General features: G+C 41.9%; 1 protein-coding gene across 2 annotated transcripts in view; it reads left to right on the top strand.

Moving 5' to 3' along the window:
- LOC129189614 (A disintegrin and metalloproteinase with thrombospondin motifs 2-like) overlaps positions 1–20,676 on the top strand; it is a 123,815-nt gene that overhangs the window by 41,489 nt on the left and 61,650 nt on the right. For both annotated transcript variants that reach the window (XM_054791473.1, XM_054791471.1), the window contains exon 3: positions 19,688–19,859. In XM_054791473.1, the coding sequence (XP_054647448.1) occupies positions 19,688–19,859 (172 nt within the window). The remainder of the gene's footprint in view (positions 1–19,687; positions 19,860–20,676) is intronic.

Below are 20,676 nucleotides of genomic sequence, written 5' to 3'. Positions count from 1 at the left end.
CGGCATTCAGGCTGCATTTTGGGCAACACGCTTCCAATACACCATTACAATACACTTTTACAATAGACTACTCTGAGACTTATTTTAGATTGCTGAAAACTAATATAACATGGGACCTTAAAAGCAAGATAACATTTGTGTTGTTTCTGGAATTCACATTCAATATGGCGGCCTGAAATAGCAACACAGGAAAAGATCGGCAGGAAAAATTCCACTTTGTGCGTTTGCCTCGGTTTGGCAATTGTTTAGTGTATGTTAAAGCGAGGTCCAAGTGTGTTGTTTCTGAGCTAATTAAAGTTGAATTATTGATACACTTAAACCTGAATTATTCAGAGGGGGTAATTATCTGCAGACAATGGTAAACACAGGTAGAGGAGGAGCATCCCGGTGGAGAGATGGTAGAGAAAAGGGGAATGGTGTGGCCTGTATTCCTCTGAATCGCTGCCAGCCCTCCCCTTCCTCCTCCTCCTCCTCCACTCCCTTTCCTCCATGGTGGTGCCATTCACATCAGTCGTATGCCTTGACGTCTCTGTCCTTGACTCGGCCGCTTTGATCTCTCTGTTTCGTCCCTGATTCCCTCCATCTTCCTCCATGAGCACCACGCCGCTTGTACCTTCTCTATGACTTCCCTGTGCCGCACCCACCGGACTTTTCTTCCCCCTGTTGCTATGACATTAGCTAGCTGTGTAGCCGTGTCAGGCCAGTCTTGAGGGATGAGACTAAAGATCTAAGTCTTGGTCTTTTAATTTAATTACTCCTCCCAGTCTGTATATCACACCCTCCCTTCCCTCTTTTTCGCCCATCTTTACAGTCCTTTGTCTCTCCCTTTGCACTTTTCCTTTAACTCAGTGGAAAAGATGGACACCACGACACTAAACCCCCGCCCCCAGTCATACAGGAGCCTGTCTCTACCCATCCTGCTCTTACGGCTGTAAATCCAAATATTGACTCCAACCGTTTCACAATGTGCTTCTGCAAAGGGTGTAAAAAGGTGTGTGTCGGAATGAGCGCCAGCTTCTGTGTGTATTGGCCTAGGCTTGACCTTGATTACCACGGTGACGGTGAGGTTCCTCATTAGTGCTGGACTGGAGGAAAGAGTTGAGTAATGAGGGAGCAGTGTTGTCCCTAGGCGTGCAACACACACACACATGCACACACAGGTACCAATGCACCACTTCATATTAGTGCTTGCATGCACCTGCTGACACCTGCACTTATGCAAGAAGCCTCCTGCACACACACACACACACACACACACACACGCATACTTGTGAGTACATCTCAGGCTCATCCCCCCCCCCCCCCCCCCCCCCCCACACACACACACACACACTCACTTGTCTCGCCTCACCTTCTGTTTAGTGTTTTTCTCTCCCACACACATTCTGCCTCTTCCCCTCGTCTCTCGTCTTCCTCTTTCTGTTCTTCCCACCAGACAGACCTGGCAGACCTCACTGCCCACTGAGATCCTATACAGGCCTGCAAATGTTTCAGTGTCGCCCTCCAGTGGCATCACTTAAATGACACCCAGAGATTTGTATTTTATTTTTATGTTTTTTTTAAATTGAACCATAGAGTATCCAAAGAAAATAAGGCACTTAAATCCAATACGTAGTAAATAAATGACAGGATAGACGTTCCTTGATGCTACACATGGAACTGAATTAATATAGTATTAATAAGTATATGTTAGAAAAAAATCTGCATTAAATTGTGCTGAAACACAATAAAATAAGAATAACATCCTACAGACCAAAAGTGGCACAAGTTTGAGTCTGACCAAGGAAATGCTGAGGAAAAATATGCCTCAGATCAGTGAGCATCTAAAGGAAAAACTCTATCAGTGTCTTTTTGTGGCGGTATAGAGGAAAAGCGATGCTTAGCATAGAACAGGAACTGGAACTTAGTGCATCATAATAGGAAAGAGTCCAGGCTTGTCAGTAATATATACAACAAATGAGGAAATGCACGTTTTATACACAACGCAACACTTTTGATCAAGTTCATGAAATGACTTTCAGCCATGTTCAGAGGGTGAGCAGTTTTGCTTTATTTAGTTTGATTATGTTGCATTTAGAGTGATTAACTAATTAAGACGGTTAATAAAGGATATGACGGCAGTTTGAACTTGGAACCAATTACCGCTTGATGATGTTTTTCTTTGGGATCATTTGCTTGAAATTAGAACAATTTGAAAACCAAACAGCATCACAGAATAGATCTTGAACTTTGGATTCCCTTTAGAATAAGACACGCAGAAGGATCACCAAAATGTCAAAATTCAATCTGCCTAAAAGCCAAGGTAAATAGGATTTTAAAACATTCTAACGTGGAGGGGGAGGGTGTTCGTACAAAAGGTGGTGCACTCCTTTTAAAATAAAGTCCCAAAGTCCCATTTACCTCCTACTATAAACATAAGGAGTATATACAGTATGTTTAGAACATTTATAAATAGGAGTATTGATGTACATTGTGCATGTATATCAGGGGTGCACACACTTTTTCAGCATGCAAGTTACAAGTCAAAACGACCTACCTCTTTCTACAAAACATATATATCAAATCTAACTGGTAAACACTGAAACTACTATAGTAAATGCCAATGATTAGTATTTTTTTCTACATAACTACCCGCTAGTAGTGAACAGATAACGTCTCTCCGTAATCGTAATAATAAAGACGAAAGTTGTATTGTCATGTGCCGCTTCAGATGTCTGTTTGCTTACTTTGCCGCGGAAGCGCAACAGCGAATCAGGAGGGGACCTTAATGTCAGGTGACTGATGTCATATGACATGTACAAAGTGATGCTTTATGACGTGTTTGACGCACGCAATCGACCACACTACCTGTCGATTGCGATCGACGTAAAGGGCAGCCAGGTACTAGAGAAATCTCTGGAGTAGTTAAAATGTTTGTCACTTTAGGAAACACTACCACAGCAGAATAACTGCAAAGTAGCTGCCATCAAACATCTCCTGCATTGTTTTCAGTTTACGACAGGCGTCAGTCATAGTTTTATATGGTTGGTTATTCATCGTACGCAGAGTGATTATGCCAATAGACTGTACAAATTGCATTAGTAATAATTCAGGGTTAATTATGATATTATGGTTAAGTAGCAATGACAGACAATAAACAGCCAGCAGGATACGGACCATGTGAAACCTGCAATCACATAATTGAGGAGGTGCACCATAATCAACGGCTCAGTCGGTGTGATTATTTCAACGCTCCCTTTTCACACACATGCACACACGCAGCGGAATCCCTGGTATTTCAGCAGGAGGCTCGGGTGCCTTTTTTAAAAGCTGAAAAGAATTAATGTGATATCATTTTTGAGCACGGCCAAGTTTATTCTGCTATTTATTTTGGTAAAACGTATGAAAATTGTGGAAAGTCCTGTCAATGTTTATCCATTGCAATGATTAAACCTAAGATGTAGTCCCTTAACATCAGTGTTTGGGTGGAGGATCAGATTTTGTACTTGGAGTGAAACTACACTCAAAGAAGGACACTACTGTGCAGACCTTTTATCTTCTACGAGGAATTGCATTAAAGATAGTTTTTCTCATGCAGGAACCTTGGTGAACTTGAACCTCCTAATTAGCCCTTTGGAGCTGTTCTGTTTCAGTTGCGGTTAAGACTCCTAAATTGAATTTATGAGCTGGTGTTGCAAGATTATTACTTATGATTATAATGCGGACCATTTCTAGGCACACTCGGAGACACGCCCAACATCCCCCTTACTCAGGAAGCCATTTATTTCTAAAAGTGGACTGAAATGGAAGTTCGTCTAGTGCAGTCCCTGCTGTTGGAACACCTACTATATTCTCTTTTTGGGATCTCTGGAAAACAAAATAGATTTTTTTTTTAAATTAATGTTCCAGAGTAGGGGTGGACACTTTTATTTACAAAAGTCCTAATAAATAAAGTAATTAATTGTTACATTTAAAATTGGTCATATTACTTTTAATAGCTGAAAATACTACGATTTATTTCTACAGTGATGAGGATTATGATTATGATATAAAACAAAAATATTAAACGTGTAATTCAATGCGATAGCTGAAACTTGTTCTTCTTTGGACTGTGAACTAATTGAGATTGAGCTCAACAGCGCCTCTGCTGGCTGCAGTCAAGTAGTGCATTACATTTTCACTCAATTGCTTCAAGACTAAATTAATCAACAGAGATCTTAACGATCATTTAACTGACCAATGGACTCTGGAATTACTGTAGTAGATATTTATCATTTTTTACTTGGCGATTGGGAAAAAAAATTATGAAAATAATATTTTGCATTTCAAGCACCTGCACGCCATGATTGCCTAGTGTAGGTTGTTGAAATGAACAAAGTGCTACAACTTTTCATATCATTTCCTGTTAAATTTGAGAGCAACAAAGGGGTTCTTTAAGGAGACTCCACACGGCAGCTGATAGAAGACGGAGGAAGCTTGCATGTTGATTTTGTGTCACAGCAGCATTTAACAGGAAGGCACAAGTCACACCTCCATCGCCATCACACATTTCACCACATGGAGAAAGAAAAGAACAGATGTAAGTCACAACGTGCATTCGTATATTATTCAAGTCTAATAGCGGGCTTGCCTCGTCGTCACGTATCCACATGGAGCGCTTCCACAAGTAGCATCCCTCCCTCTGTTCATGAAATCAACATGCCTAAGCTCGATGTACAGACGTGTTCATGTGCACGCACACGTTGCTTTCTTTGCCCTGCATATGAGGGTCGTAGGGGTGGCGAGCAGGGGGCAACTCCCAGTTGCCTCCTGTTGCTGCCCAGGGACACAGCCATTGGCTCTCCTGCCCAGCAGTCTGCGTCGCTAGCAGGTAGAGGAGGGTCTTCTGAAAGCTCTGTTGCTAGGTTACAGGTATAATAGATGTGGAGATATTTAGAGACACTAGAGATGAGAATGAGGTTGGGTGTGGATCTGAGCATGTGCACTTTCTGTGTGTGTGTGTGTGTGTGTGTGTGTGTGTGTGTGTGTGTGTGTGAGAGAGAGAATGTGAGTGGGTGACAGCAACAGGGAGGGGTCCATTGGATGGAGGATGCAAGGTAAGGGAGGGTGAGGAACATCTTTTGGAGCCGGGTGGTAAAATCTATATATTTATCTAAAACGGTCTAAAATAAATACAGCACAATTGTATGGAAACAAAAGGGAAGCAAAGAAGAAGCAGAAAAAAACAAAAACAAAGCATATGTGTTTCCTTTGGTAAGAAAGTGCATTTAATGCATTCTCTGGTCAAGCTTCAAAGGGTACACGTCCATTTATCTTTGGGATGTCACGAAATGAGACCAGACACGAGATTATGTCTTTGAGACCGAGACGAGACTTTAACATTAAAATATCCATCAATTGATTGATATATTTAATTGATATAAATATATTTAAATATTTCATCAAATTAATCACATGCTGTCCGAATTTAACTCATAATTAATCACAATTAATCACAGATAGAAGATTTTCTAATCTGTAATAAGTGATCAATTGAAATAAAGATCAATTGAAAATGTTTAATCCACCGATCACCATGAGACTGGGAAATACGTTTGCTTTATGCAAATTTTTGTTTATGAAACAGCTCAACACAAAATGTATAAAAACAAACACAAAGTACAAGTAGACATAAGTAATTATCATTCAAAATATCTGTGATTACAAATAAAGATTTGCAAAATCAACCACCATCTAAGTAAAATGAAAACAGGGTGTTAGAAAAATAAATATCGACAACTTACCAAAAAAAGCGTGCTCAAGAAGAGTCAGTAGTTTACGCAACTAGGACTGCTTCCATACACTGCAGTGCAGTCAGGCTGTAGCTTACTTATACTGCACTTCCAGACACATACACGCACACAAACACTCTTTCACACACGCTTTATCACGCTTTCCTTAGTCTGGCGACTTCAAGGACTTGCAAGTATGACACCGCGTGCCTTTCAACATGCAACTTTTATTCTGTCATCTTTGACAAACACAGCAGTTGAAGCACAAACACTAATAAATAATAACAGCGCAAATCAATTCCTTCGCGAGCGTTTACTGCCATCTCATCAAGTGCTGTGTGTGTGCTCGCCCCGTTTCGCCTTTGTCACATTGACAGAAGCCCCCAAGTATCTCTCCTCGGCTATGCGTGCCGGTAACCAGCAGCTCGTAACCCAAATTTTAGCTCGCGGTTCAAAGGAAAAAGTCAGCCGAGAGATGGCTCAAATCAAATCACATCAAAGTTTATTTGTATAGAACCTTACAGCATCCCAATGGTGCCCAAGGTGCTTAACAAGAATTAAAACAACTTACCACAAATAAGAAAGAACAGCGAGAGATCGAATAAGATATAATCAGTATAACTAAAAGGAAAATAGATACACATACAGAATCTCATCTAAAAGACCTATACTCATCACCTGTCAAATACCAGTCTCACGAAATGCGTTTTGAAATGAGATTTAAAAACTGATAGCTCCGTGATAGACCATAGCGCGGGTGGAAGCGAGTTCCAAAGCTTGGGGGCAAAGACAGCAAAAGAGCGATCCCCCCCATTTCTTGTATCTCATCCCTGGGATTGGTGACGGACTTTTAAAAAGTAAAAGTTACGACAGGCCGTTAACATCACAGGCAGGGGGGACAAGGAGTGCTTGATTTGCTCACCAGCACAGTACAGGCAATCTCGCCTCATTGGAGCTTTTTTTTGTAATCGAGTATTGGAGCTATTTTTTTATGTTATGGGATTTATCGGTGTGACGTCATACTTACTCATTATTGTGCATCCCTCATATTTGCCCTCACTTATTGAAATCTGGTAGTGTACTTATCAAACCACACTCTGGGCAGCATTGATCTGCTCAATATGACACCGGCATGGAAACAGGAGTTCAAAACATTCAGAGAGCTGTTCAACTGTTAATGCAATTGTGAAAACAAATAACAGACGGAGGACAAACAAGATCCTCTTTGTTTTGGACAGTGTTTCATACTTCCTGGTGATGCAGGTGCTGCTGTGTAATTGTCCATTGCAGGCACATCTCAGGCCTGCGGTGGCTTTGTAATTCGTTTTTGTGTGCTGTTGTTGTATTAATCACAGACCGCTTTAGTCAACGTTGCTCGCCGGGTAGCTATTCGGCTGCAATCATGGAGCGGTCAGTCACCACCAATCGGGGTCATTTATCAAGCTGTAAGACTACATGTAGCAAATGTGCACCCAATGAAATAGATGTACACACACACACACACACATAGCAATCAATATCTGGGCCGGGCTTGTTGGGCTTGATGATCTATCTGTCTGTCCATCTAGCTATCTGTCTATCTGTCTAGCTGTCTATCAGCAAACATTCTTCTCTGCACCAGCCCCAGGTCGTGTTCAGAGCTTTTTGTCATGGATGCTTTCAATGTTAACACCAAATCATCCAGCATCCACAGGCCAGCACCTGACTGGAATGCTCTTTTTTTCCCCTCAGTGCCGTTGTAAGTTTCATCCAAGCGCACATCAGGTGTATGATTTATCGCCTCACAGCTTGCCAGCCTCAATACAAAGTACAGACCCTCTTCTCTAATCCTTGCTGCACTGTGTACAACCACAACAGAGGCAAAGTGGAGATGTGTTGCGTGGGGCGACTAGATGCTGTGCATTTTTCAAACTTGTACGAGCCTGTTCTTCACTCGAATTTGGTAGGAGTAAAGTAATTCACAGTGATTGGATCATATTTTCTCTGGTTGTCTTCTGTTACATCTGGTTGTTTTGTACCAATTCCTAACAAAGTAAATGTTGTTGGGTGGCAAAGGATGAAAGGTAAGAGGATAAGACAGTACGAGAAAAAAGAAGGAAGTCAGTGGTTCCTTGTCAATGTCAGTGGAGTAAGTTATCTTTATTTCCTGCTTTAGTTCTCAATTGCTTTAAATGACTCTCAACTGTGCCTCCCAGTCATTCTCTATCCGTTTCTCTGAGTCGCGATGATGCTCATCGATCTCTTTCAAAGCCACCACTCCCTTCGCATCCACACGTCTTGTCCTTCCAAGTCCTCTGCTGACGACTGAAATAGAACCTTGATTGGACAGGAAACAGAGGGAGAAAGCATCTGGTGAGTGACATCAAGTATCGGGAAGGAGAAGAAGCGACAGGGTCTGTTTGGCTGTCTATGTGTGTCTATGTGTGTCTATGTGTGTCTATGTGTGTGTATGTGTGCGTATGTGTGTGTATGTGTATGTATGTGTGTGTATGTGTGAGTGTTCCCTGCCTGGCTGTAAGTCGTTAGCTGCTTGTGTCAACACACGAGCTCCCTTAACCAAAATTTCCACAAATCACGCAATCTTGAGCTCAACAGGCTTGGCTTATTGCTGAAGAAGTATGTCACCTCAGAGTTACAGTGCCTTCCAGAAGTACTTCCAGTGAGGCCAATTTCTTTATTTTTGCGAGAGACTGAAAAGACTCAAGATGACTATGAGACCAGAGAGCACCATTTCAGCTTTTATTTCCAGATATTTACCTGGATCTGGATCACATGCACAACTTAGAAGATGACACCTTTACAATTTAGAACTTTTATGGCTCGCCTGTGTAATTTTTTCCACAAATTCCAGCCTGACCATTTCCAATTTTTCCTGCTCATGAGTGGTTTGCATCTTCTGGTGGAGCCGCTGTAGATAGTGATACCTTCACTCCTGTCCTCTTCAGGTGGTTGCTGATGTCACTAACAGTCGTTTTAGCGTCTTTCTTTACAGCTCTCACAATGTTTCTGTCATTACCTGCTGATGTTTTCCTTCCTCTACCGGTTACTTAGTACACCATTGGTTTATTTGGTCGCCAGGACATTCCAAATGTTTGTAGTGGCTATGACCAATATGCAATGCTCCTGGCTGATTTTCCATCATCACTCAGATTCACCCATAGACAGCTCTCTGGTTTTTATGTTGTTTTCACCTCTAAATGCAGTCTGCACAGGCACACCTATCCTATACCCAATCTGAAACGGAGCATAGACATTCAGCAACCATTTGAGGCAACGCGAGCATATAGTTTTAATGCCGATTAGAGGCCTTGAGGTAGACCTAGGACACTCTGGAGGCTCTGTGTCTCACTGCTGGCCTGGGGATACCTCTATGCCCCAAGGGAAACTAGAGGCAATAACCGGAGGCCGGAGTTGGAGGCTTTGTTGTTTGGACTGCTTACTCCTCCAACCTGGACCCATGGGGGAACGGAATGGAAATGGTGAACACTAAGCATTTTGGAGAAAGATTCCTTGCTCACGGGCAACTCATCAGTGCTTAAGGAAACAAATCTCCCCTAGACTTTAATGCAAACTGTGCCACTGCCACTCAAAATGTGTCGAATAAACATTGGAAGTCTGTTTATGTGCAGGATTATGTTAAAAAATGGTCTATTGGTTGACTTTGCTGACTGCTGTGAAATCAGAGTGTGTGCATTCAGTCCCCACTTGGAAGTGTGAACACGAGTGTGAATGGTTGTCTGTCTCTATGTGCCCTGTGACAAAAAGTCAGCTGGCATAAGCTTCAGCTGCCCAAGACTGTGATCAGGAAAAGCGGTAGGAAATGGAGGGATGGATATTTGTCAAACCTGCTAACTTCAGTTATGTTTAAAGGAATAATGAGTAGATTTTAGTTCTGATGTTGAGATAGCAACAGGAGTGCCCAAAGTACGGCCCGGGGGCCATTTGTGGCCTGCAATTATTATTATTTATTGGCCCTCAGCACACTGTACAAATAAAATTAAACAAAAAAAAAAAGAGCAAAAAAGCAAAATGACAAGCATTTGAAATGTTGATACTAATAACTAATAATAAATAAATAGATAGTTATAATTTATTTTTAGCCTTTTTACAAAATTAAAAAATACATAAATATATCAAAGTGCCTCTCTTCATTATTTAATTTTAAGTATGGGACCCTTGGTGGAAAAAGTTTGGACACCTCTGCTCTAGGTTGAGCAGAAAACTCCAGAACGTACGTTTTTTGGGGGGAGTAGGGGAGGTCCCAACCGTATTATTATATTCTCTGAGGGGAGGCTCACTGTGTTACACTTGGAAAAGCCCCGTTTAACTCGCTTCTATCAAAACCCCTGAGAGTTGTTAAGAGCGTAGACCTCTACAAAGTCTACAAAGGCAAGGAATCAGAATTTGTAAACATTCTTATAAACTAAAACTAGATATGCTCCGATCAGGGTTTTATGCTGCCGATTCTGATACCGATCATCCATGAGTGAGATCGGCCGATACCGATCTCAGGGATTAGCTGTACATTTTTCAATTTATTTATGATGAGTGGTATTGGTCAAGGGTGCCGTGAGACAGTTTTACAGAAATTGGCCGATATTGATTGGAGCATTCCTAACTAAAACAAAATAATTGTTTGACCCATGCGCCACAAACAAATCAATCACTGTACTTGATATGAACACAACATTGCCACTGATGCATGCAACATTCCAGACAGATCAGCCCTCATATTTGTTTGAAAATCTAAAGCTTCCCAAATGTTCTACTTTCTTCCATAGTCTGTCCTTGCACGTCATCTTTCGTCAGTGGTCATTGAGCGTATAATAGTGGAATTTTTGGTGGAAAAAAGGAAAGGAAGACGTGGATAATATGACACCATGGTTCAGCCGAGTGGCAGTGCGTCTTTAAGATGTTATTGGAGATAAGTGAGGCCTTCGAGTGGCTTTGCTGAAGGTCCTTCCTCGTATCTTGTCTCACACACCTCCTTTCACTGTCGCTGTCATAATCCCCAACTTTCCCGTGTGAACAACCAAGGGACCGTGCAGTCCAAACCTTAAATGACCCCACTCCCACTCGCTCTCTCTGCGAGCTTGGCTGAAAAACTGTGATCAGAAATTGAAGTCATTAGACGAACAATTTGCAAATGAGGTGGCGAAAGCAGCGTACAGCAGTGAATGGGACATGGTTGCCGTGCATGTGTGAGCCTGTGTGGGTGTATGCTGACACTGTGTGAGGTTTTTGTGTGTGTGTGTGTGTGACCATTTTAGAGACCACTCTACGTAATGAGCAAAGCAAGATGACAGGGTTGGGCCTGCATCCCTAAGTCCTCTGCGGCTTAAATCATACTGGCATCTGGCTTCCACCCCCACCCCATAAACACACACACACACACACACACACACACATGCATACCGTAACCTTACATTACTAGTGAGTTTAAGTATGTGTGGCCGACAGAATGTGTAAAAATGATAAACAAGGTTTAAACTCGGTTCACACGTTTACAGCTTATTACTAATTATCATCACTTTGCTTGCTTTCCAGGACATTATGTGGATCATTTATTTAACATTACTCAATTAATCTGTCTCCAAGTAGCAGTAAGTAAGGAAAAATTGGTTCATATTTACCCTCAAGCTGTAAATTGCAATTTACTTTCAAGTTAATGTGCTAGTGTATTTTATAATATCATTTAACGCTTAACATGTTGGTTCATTGCAAGTTTTACACACAACGCTGAAACAGATCACACAATGCAAGAGATGTCCAGGCTAGTCAACCAATTGCAGTAAGTGTGGGACAAAATACTGAAGTTGAAAGACATTATCATAATATTATCTGTTGCAGTATTGTCTGGATGCACCGATATAAGACAGCGATACTGTTGCTGTCGCCGTGCGGTTGCTTATGCACGTAATGACAGTCATACTGAGGATACAAAGCTCTTATTTGTAGTAATTGTAATAGTGTGACAATATTTTTAAATGACCAATGAAAACACGTTTATTATAGTATATTTTTCACGACTGCTTTGACGAAGATGGAGTCATCACAATCAAGACAATCAACATCGTCAAAGTCAAGAAAAGACCTTGTTTGTAATATAATGTATCAGCTGTCGCTTAATTGCAGTATCATTTTCATTGGCCAAAAAAACCCATCTGTTCCCACCCCTACCATACAAGTGATGCAAAGTTGCCATGGCAATGACAAGTACAAGCCAGTTTACCAATCAATTTGCTCTGCATGCAATTGGATGTTTTTGTTGTTGTTGTTGTTGTTGTGCTAGTTTGGGTGGAGTCACTCTCTTTTCACCCAAACGACTGTCGTTTGGCAGGCAGAGGCTTCATTCCACTTTACCTGTCGTTTTGCACGTTAGAGAACGAATGCTTAGCTCTTGCACCATCCCCTCAGACTAGAGCTGTCCTACCTAGTCATTGAGGATGAACTGCTTGGATGAGAGAGGCGATACGTCTTCCAAGACAACCTGAACAGTGTCGTTGCCATCGATTCGATGCCCTGACAATATGCTGACCCGGGTGAATGAGAATATTCAAAGGCATGTAGGGTTTCACAGGTCCAGGTGGCCATCTGAGGGCAACCATGACTGTAATGTGGCTCAAGGTGAAAACGAGTTTGGCGCCCCTTAGCTCCATCCACACACTTCAGCAGCATTATTCTGCTCAATATGGCACTGGCATGAAAGCAGGAGTTCAAAACATTCAGACACAGAGAAGGATTGCCAAAGAAAGTTAAAGCATTTTAGATTTATGCCGCCTTTTCCATCTATGTCATTTTTACGCAACTTGTACACCAATCACAATTTTAAAAAAAAAGGACTGAGCTTAGCGAGGTGGCGTAAGGTGAAAAAGGGCTGATATGATGACTCAAAGGGTGAATGAAATAGAAGATTACTGGATGTAGGAGACACACACACACACACACACAAACACACACGTGCGCGCACACACAGACTGGACAGAGCTGAAGGACTTCAACCGGGTGTAACTTTGATCCTGACCACAACATCCGCCTTCCATCCTTGCAGCCTCTCACGTGACTTATCGCACCCCTTCACAGGGGTCACGTTGCTTCTTTCACATCATCAAATCGAACTGAACGTGTTTTCAAAACGCAGGATCCTCCTCGTGCAACCGGACACTCGGTGTAGTAGAGTCCACATTTGGAGGCTGCGGGTCTCAAAGGGAGGGTTGTGGTTCATGTCGTCATCTCATTTGCCATCAGGGTAGGAATAATCACGCAATGTGAGTTAGTGTTGTGTTTGATGGCGAGCCAGGTGTGAGCATGTGGCGCGGGTTAGCACTTTAAAGAAAGTTTTTGTCTTCTTTAATCGATACGATAACAAGCGTGAGGTCGTTCCTTGTTCTGTGTATTTATAAAGTGATTGAAATGTGAGCTGAAATAGATTTAACAGCCTGCCGGTAAGACATTCAGAAAGCCATGCCTCAGTTATTTCCTCCACTATTACAATGTGTCAGCTCCACTTATCAAAAAGGTTTGTTTAGTGCTGGGCTGTTGTCAATGAGTTCCATCATTTTAATGGTCTGCTGGCCTTTTGTAAAGCAGCCTGTGTCATATCATTGTACCAGGGAGGGCAGTATACTTTTCATTATTGAATACATAGCGCTATCTATGGTCAATGTCCTTCGATAAAAATGTCCTATTGGAGCCCCAGTGCAGCAGCGGTACTGTCGCAATACAGTCAATGGCAGACACCTTTATATTTGGACATAATTTCAAAGCGGTTGGTGTTTTCATGAAGTTTTTGGTTGTTTTTTATACAAAATCTTTCAAAATTGCTGTGATAAAAAGTTAAACATAAAAAAAGGTCCACTACCTTTGAGGTAGTCTTGGTTATTAGATGTTTAGATTTTTAGTTTACATTTGAGCCAATTTGAAGTTTTACGTTAAGTTTCAAGTAGGGATCCACATTTTTCGGCTTCCGAGACGATCCGATTTTTTTTTTTTTCTTAAACTTGCCGACCCGATCCGGTGTCGATCCTTATTTTTTTAAATATGTTTTTGTCACAAACATGAATTTGTGGAATTGAATATGATTACGAAAATAGCTCTTCAAATCATTAAGATAAAAATTAAAGATTTTTATGAAATTAACAAAATGGTAGTCGAGTTGCCCTTCGCTACATCGAAAATCCCCTCCCTCTCTATATCGCGGTTTTTCAAAAATAATTTTAAATAATTTTGCGGTTGGCTATGGCCCATTATTAAGAAAAACCTATTGAAAGACAAGTCATAAGTAGTTTTCTGGTCCTTGCTAGGCATCAGTAACATTACAGTGATGAGACATTACCTACACTGAGTCAGCCATGGACGAAGAGGCGGACATGACAAGTTATCCTCCCATTCTGTTTGGCAGTGGTACGTTTTTGGCTTCTTACTTTGTCCTTTTTCTCCACTCAGTTTCAAACCTTTTCTTAAATTTAGAATAAATAAAATGGAGGCTAACTAGTTAGCTCGGTAGAGTGCTGTAGTTAAAGCGGCGGCCGTCTCTTGTGTCATTTCAGAGATCCTGTAGCCTGCGCATAAGCGGTGCGCAATGTAGTGTAACCTAAGCTAGCAGTATTGCGTACATCTATGCATGGTGCATTAACGTTAGACTGGCTGTCCTGTACATCAATCAAGTGACAAATGTCATATTGAGGATGGATGAAAGGCTGATGTCGATCTTGTTTTTTTAATGTCATGCGATCGACCTACATTACGTTGGAGATACAACAACAACAACAAGGAACTTTGCAAAATGCTAATGGTGAGTTATTCCGCCTTATTATTGCTTATCATGTCTACCATATTAGGTAATACAAGTCTAAAGGTGACTATAGGGCTGTTATTTAATGTCTACAGGGCTCTAATAATGTTAAAACCCTCTTCGAAGGTCATAAAACAGGTTTTCTATGCTCTAACTAGGAAAATATTCAATTTATTTACATTGAATCCTATTTTGCGGAAATTCACCTATCGCGGTGGGGGCTGGAACCAATTAACTGCCATAAACGAGGGACAACTGTAGTTGCGTTTGGAGTATCATGAATGGTCAGCATCCAGCAGCTTGATTTACCTCAGCGTGCGCTTTAAAATGTTGGTTGTGTTGGTGGTTGGTGTGAAACATGCGTCTATACGAGCCGTACAATGAACTGAGCAGCGGTATTAATGCTGGTTAAGCTGTTTGCTCCTTACCGCATTACAACATTGGTCTGCTACTGATGTGTTGTGCAGTAAACTTGTTAATAAATGACCATGTGGCCAAAGAAAGCGTTTTCTCCAAGGCCACTTCAGTCTTTCCTTGTTGTGCCCCCCCCCCCACGGTAATCCCCCAGAGTAGGACCAGAAGAAGACTATATTCAGTTTGGAATAACGCTTGGATGCTGTGTTTGCTGCAGCTTTTCAAAGGACATGTCCACTCACATGGTCCCCTCCCTGTGACCCACCACTCCCTCTCTGTAGCGACTTTGATCGATCCGACTACGTCTCCCGGTCCCACATGTCATCTTTTTTCTTTGACACAGCTCTTCTCCCCGCACTGCTTGGTATTCCGGAGTGGCAACGCTTGCACCATCTAAGATCCATCAGCTGCGATTGGAATGCCGCACCACGGCTTTGCGGAAATAGAGGGATGAAACGAGAGCGAGGTGGAGAGAGAGTGAGATGACAGGTCAATGGCTAGTTGACGTGGTGTCGGCACCAAAGCCCCAGGCTTACTCAGAGAAAGGAAAAAGACCAGCGTGAAGCCAAGAGTGAACCTTGTGTAATTAATGGGAAACTGACACGATATTTCTGTGTGACTGTTCCCTCCAAAGCTTTCATTCTCATTGTGCTCTGTCCCCCAAGACTATCCTCAACTGTTGCCTTGGTGATGACCAGTCGTCTTAACCAGACACATGCAAGAAGAAAGACTGATACACACTTTCATGTGTGTTCTTCACCTGTTTTTTAATGTTGTGAATGTCGGCTTCTTGTGCTCCTCATCTCCTCTGACTGCTCAGTCCACGTCTCCTCCTCTCCTTGGGAGTTTGTGCACAACTGATGTTTGAGTGTGGGCTGAGACAGATGTGCAAAATTACCTGACAGAAGGTGTTAGTCCTGGATGGGAGAGGGACAGTCTCATCTCTTGATGTGGCCATTTCACGTGTCACTCTGGCCTCTGCTGAGTCTCAGGAGGGAACCACTGCAGCACACCCCTTCCTCCCCAAAGTAAAAGATGACTTGTGCCTGTAAACTGCAGAGGAGCAAAATGGTCAATAGAGAGGAAGGTCTATGTGGGTTTATGTGCTTTTGAGGGACTAAACTGCATAAGCAGCATATTACTTTGCATGCCTTGTAAATGAGATGTGTTTAGTCTAGATCAGTCAGATCAGTTTTTCAGGTCAATGCAATTCCAATTTTCCAAATGTGACTTATATGGATCCGATGCTACTGTTCAGGTCTTGAATATATCCGACCTATACTTCAAGTTCCTTGGCACACACATCAGCGAGGACCTCACCTGGTCTCACAACACCCAAGAAATCATCAAGAAGTCCCAAAGGAGACTGTACTTCCTGAGGAGACTGAGGAAATTTGGCATGCCCACCACAATCCTGAGTTGCTTCTACAGATGCACTATCGAAAGTGTCCTTACCGCCTCCATCACTGTTTGGTACGGTAACTGTACAACACGTGATAGGAAGGCACTCCAGCGGGTGATGAAGACCTCACAGAACATTGTTGGGGCAGCCCTCCCCTCACTGCAAGACATTTATAAAACCAGAGTCCTACGCAGAACACACAACCTCATCAAGGACAGCACACATCCACAACACTCATTATTCACACTCCTACCGTCAGGCAGACGCTACAGGAGTTTGAAGTCCAGGACCACAAGGCTGGCAAACAGCTTTTACCCACAGGCCATCAGGCTTCTCAATGAATCACTCACACACGCCACACGCAACACACACTCATAGCACTTTATTTATTTATTTATTTATTTATTTATTTGTATTAATGTCTCTTCTGTTGTTGTTGCTTAATTTGTTGGTATTTATGTTTCTTATGTTCTTATTCTTTTTCTTCTGTTTTTCTTTCTTTTTTTGGGAGAATGAATAGAACAAGAATTTCATTGCATAGCAGAACCACCAGTTTTACTGTGCATATGGCAATAAAACTCTTGAATCTTGAATCGAAATGTGATAAAAAAAGATGATAAAGAAAGTTGAAATATTAAAAAAAACCCAGCAAAAATGGGGAAAAAAGAGCAAAGAGTGAAGTTGATACAAATGATAGGCTTTTTCATCTATACTACAAAGCTGAGATGCAGTTTTTTCTTGAAATATACAGTATAAAACTCCTTAGCATATCTATATCTACAGTATATGTGTTGCTTTACAAAATATTAAAGTGGCCCTTGCATCCTTTCATTTTCCACTACGTGGCTCTTGCTGGAAAAGGTTTGGACACCCCTACCTTAGATGGCTAGATGGACGTTTGCAACACTGAGCAGCACAGTAACATTTTTGCATAATTAATTGAAAGAAAAGTTCTAAATTACATAAAAACACAGCCGCCTTCACATATCTGTTTGTGTGACTCCTCTACTCCTGAACTGCTGCACACATACCGGTGAACATTTGTCAAAATGACGGATTGACTTGACATTTCTCACACAAGTCAATGCGCCCACTGTAACTGTAAGGGAGATCAGTCGAATCAACGCAAATTTGGTGCGTACCTTTAGGGGGACCGACGAGAACGCGTCTGTAAAATTTGGGCAAAACGGGTTGGAAAAACCCGGCTGCCATCAAGCAAAGGGTCTTTACAGGGGCACAGGTGGTTTTACCAACTAATTGTCCATAAGTCATTGACCATTTATCTAATGATTATACTATAAAACATTGTGGATATCTGCATTGCATGTATGCTAGCTTGTCTTCCAAAGCATTTTGAGCACAACCCATAGGGGAGCCACAAATGTCGCAGTGTGGGTGGTAGTAGTGAACAAGCTTTTCATGTCTTTTTGGCGTGATCCTCTTCATTTGAGCAGATGAACCCAGAATGTATAACACACACTAATTTCCTAATGTGTAGTACAACATCGCATCAGTCTATTTTGTGTCGTGGAGCAGCAGATGAAGCAAATCAATGTTGCAACATGCTGAATATCACCTTTTTGTTGTGACAGCGTGGACGGTCACACTGACACAAGAAAGCAGCTGCTGCACGACACAAGAGACTCAACAATAACACACACAAACACCACTTTCACGCAGAATGCTATCTGCCGATGCTACTTTTTAGGTTAGATGAGACAATTGGTTGCTTATATTTGGCGTTTAAAACAGGAAGCAGGAAATGATGCTGGTGTGATTGAGAATCAAGACGATTCTGCCAGTGACCATACAGCTTGTTTTTGTACGACTGCGAGTAACGCTGGCAGCATAAAACACCAGAAAATCACTCATATTTCCCAGTGAGAGCCTTTACAAAGATAACAATGCTCAGTGTTCATTCACACTATCAGAGATGTATTGATTTAACAATATGTGTATTGTGGTTGCACTGTGAGATTACTTTGTTATTATAGTGCAGGTGTTTTCAAAGTGTAAGAGACTGCCCGTCCCTTCATCAAACTACCGCGTCCTCCGTTATTTAGCAGTGCTACTAAAATAATCTCATGTTTGCTACAATTTGTTACAGGAGTGTATTCTGACATTCAAATCATTTCTTAACGTGCACCGTGTATGTACAGTAATTATCCTTTTAAGAGCTGCGCTCATTAACAAGCTGAATTTCTCAGCCTGTTTTCAGGAGCTCTCCTCAAATGGTCTTCTCTCTTACTAAAAATGGGTTTTGCCATTGACACTTTGTCTTTGATATGTACTGTAGCAATCACGGGTTTTTTTTTTCTTGCGACTCCCCTGAGAACCTTTGAAAAGTGCTGCTTTATTGGGTTGATGTCCTTCTTGTGCTTATGTTTGTGTACTGTTGATTGATGAATGCATGCGTGAGGCACTTGGCACTATTTTAAACACCTGATGCTTTTTGCCAAGTCAACAATACAGCGGATCCCCGCACATTCGCAACTCAGCATTCACGGTCCCAAAAATTTGCAGATTTTTCTTTATTTTTTATGTTTTTTTTCTGAAAAGAGGCCATTTTTTGTCGGTAATAATTTATAAATACATGATAGTATGGGTGAAATGTACAGCATACATGTACTGCTGTTAAAGGAAAACTGCACTCTTTTGGAATTTTGCCCATCATCCACAATCCCTGTGTGAGACAAAAGCACAAGTCTTTCCCTTTTCTGTGCGTTCTAGATAGCCGCCTCGTGCTGGCAGTGTTTCACTACCAATGGACGTAATTGGGATTCACCTATTCCACCTATAAAGCTCTCTAAAAATACCTCCAAAAACCAGTAACAATGCTGCATTTACATACCGTGACATGCATATTAAACAAGCTATACTGTCACTGTTGTTGTAGAAGCTAACACAGAGGAACTACTTTTCTAGTGTAGATTGACCGTGTACAGTATACAGTATAGCTGTGATATCAAGCACTATGTGCTCCTTGTATCAGAATCAATATCATGGGGACTTGATGGACAGGTGTGCTTCTGGTCCAGCTGGCCTGGGGCGTCTTTTCAAGTTGATTTTGGGTAGGTGGAAAAAAGGTTTCTGCCACTGCAGGGTTTGTTAGCGCTAACAATTCTTTGTTGTGATGCAGTCACTTGGAGCAGTGTCCTCCTTGCTAGATACAAGAAGCCTTACCATCCGTGGTAACACTGTGTGCAACAGAAACACATTTTTATAGGTGTATCAATTACTCACAGAGTTTTGGTAGTATTTGTCTTTTAATACAGTATGTTCTCTGCACAGGCATTTTCAGTATTAATTGTAACTTTTCTGTTTTAGGCTGGCATGATCAGGACGGAGCAAGAGGAGTTCTTTATTGAGCCAGTGGAAAGAGGTGATGGGGTGATTGAGGAGGAGGGGACAAGAGGAGGAAGGTCGCACATCGTTTATCGCTCTTCAGCTGTAAAGAAGGCGCCCATGGACAGTGCAGCGGGAGACTCACACTCCAGAGGTCAGTCTGTGGCGCCAGCTGTGTGTACATGCTCCATTGTAACACCCACCCCACCCCACCCCATCCCACCGGCACACCCGAAATAAGAGAGTTTAGTTTCTTGTATGTTTGACTTCAGTATGATGCTAAACACTGCATGCATCATGTTCAAACTATCGACAAGAACCATAGGCCGTTTTCCCATCATGCACACCACCAGGTTATGTAACTAAAGCATTGTTGTATGCAAAGCCAGTGAGTCGCAGCAGGATCACTTTTCTGTCAAAAAATGTCACCCGCTCTGCACAAACACATCCACTCGTCACTACACTAATTATCCAGAGATAACCGAGTGACACATGGAGATGCGCACCATGTCTTATTGCTCAAGGTATAGCACCTTCTGTGTCTTTATTTTCAACGCTACAGCGCATTAGATGCATCAACAATTAACCTGGTGCGCATGTATTTGCTGGAGCAGAAACAACATGCAGTGCATTTGAGTGTATAATGAAAGGGATGGATGACAAAAACACAGCTGTACTAACATCTCTTCTTTCGCATTCATGTGAATTTGGAAATTGTATTTTCTCAAAATAAACGCTCTTCGTGTCCTTAGGGAACTTCAGCTCCCTTCAAGGTGACACAGCGTTACTGAAGAATCACTATAAAAGAAGACATGCCGCATTTCAATATGAAAAACCATTCAATGGAATTTGACCACATTGCACCTTCAACTGCAGGGCAGATTGACAGTTCAAAGAAATCTTTTATCAGGATGATAACGCCTGAGACCAGTGTTCAATGTGCAGTAAGCATATTCTACATAAAGTATTAG

This window comes from Dunckerocampus dactyliophorus, chromosome 11 (genome assembly GCF_027744805.1).
Source record: "Dunckerocampus dactyliophorus isolate RoL2022-P2 chromosome 11, RoL_Ddac_1.1, whole genome shotgun sequence".
Taxonomy (NCBI): Eukaryota; Metazoa; Chordata; class Actinopteri; order Syngnathiformes; family Syngnathidae; genus Dunckerocampus; species Dunckerocampus dactyliophorus.
This window is presented reverse-complemented; position numbering and strand designations above follow the sequence as displayed.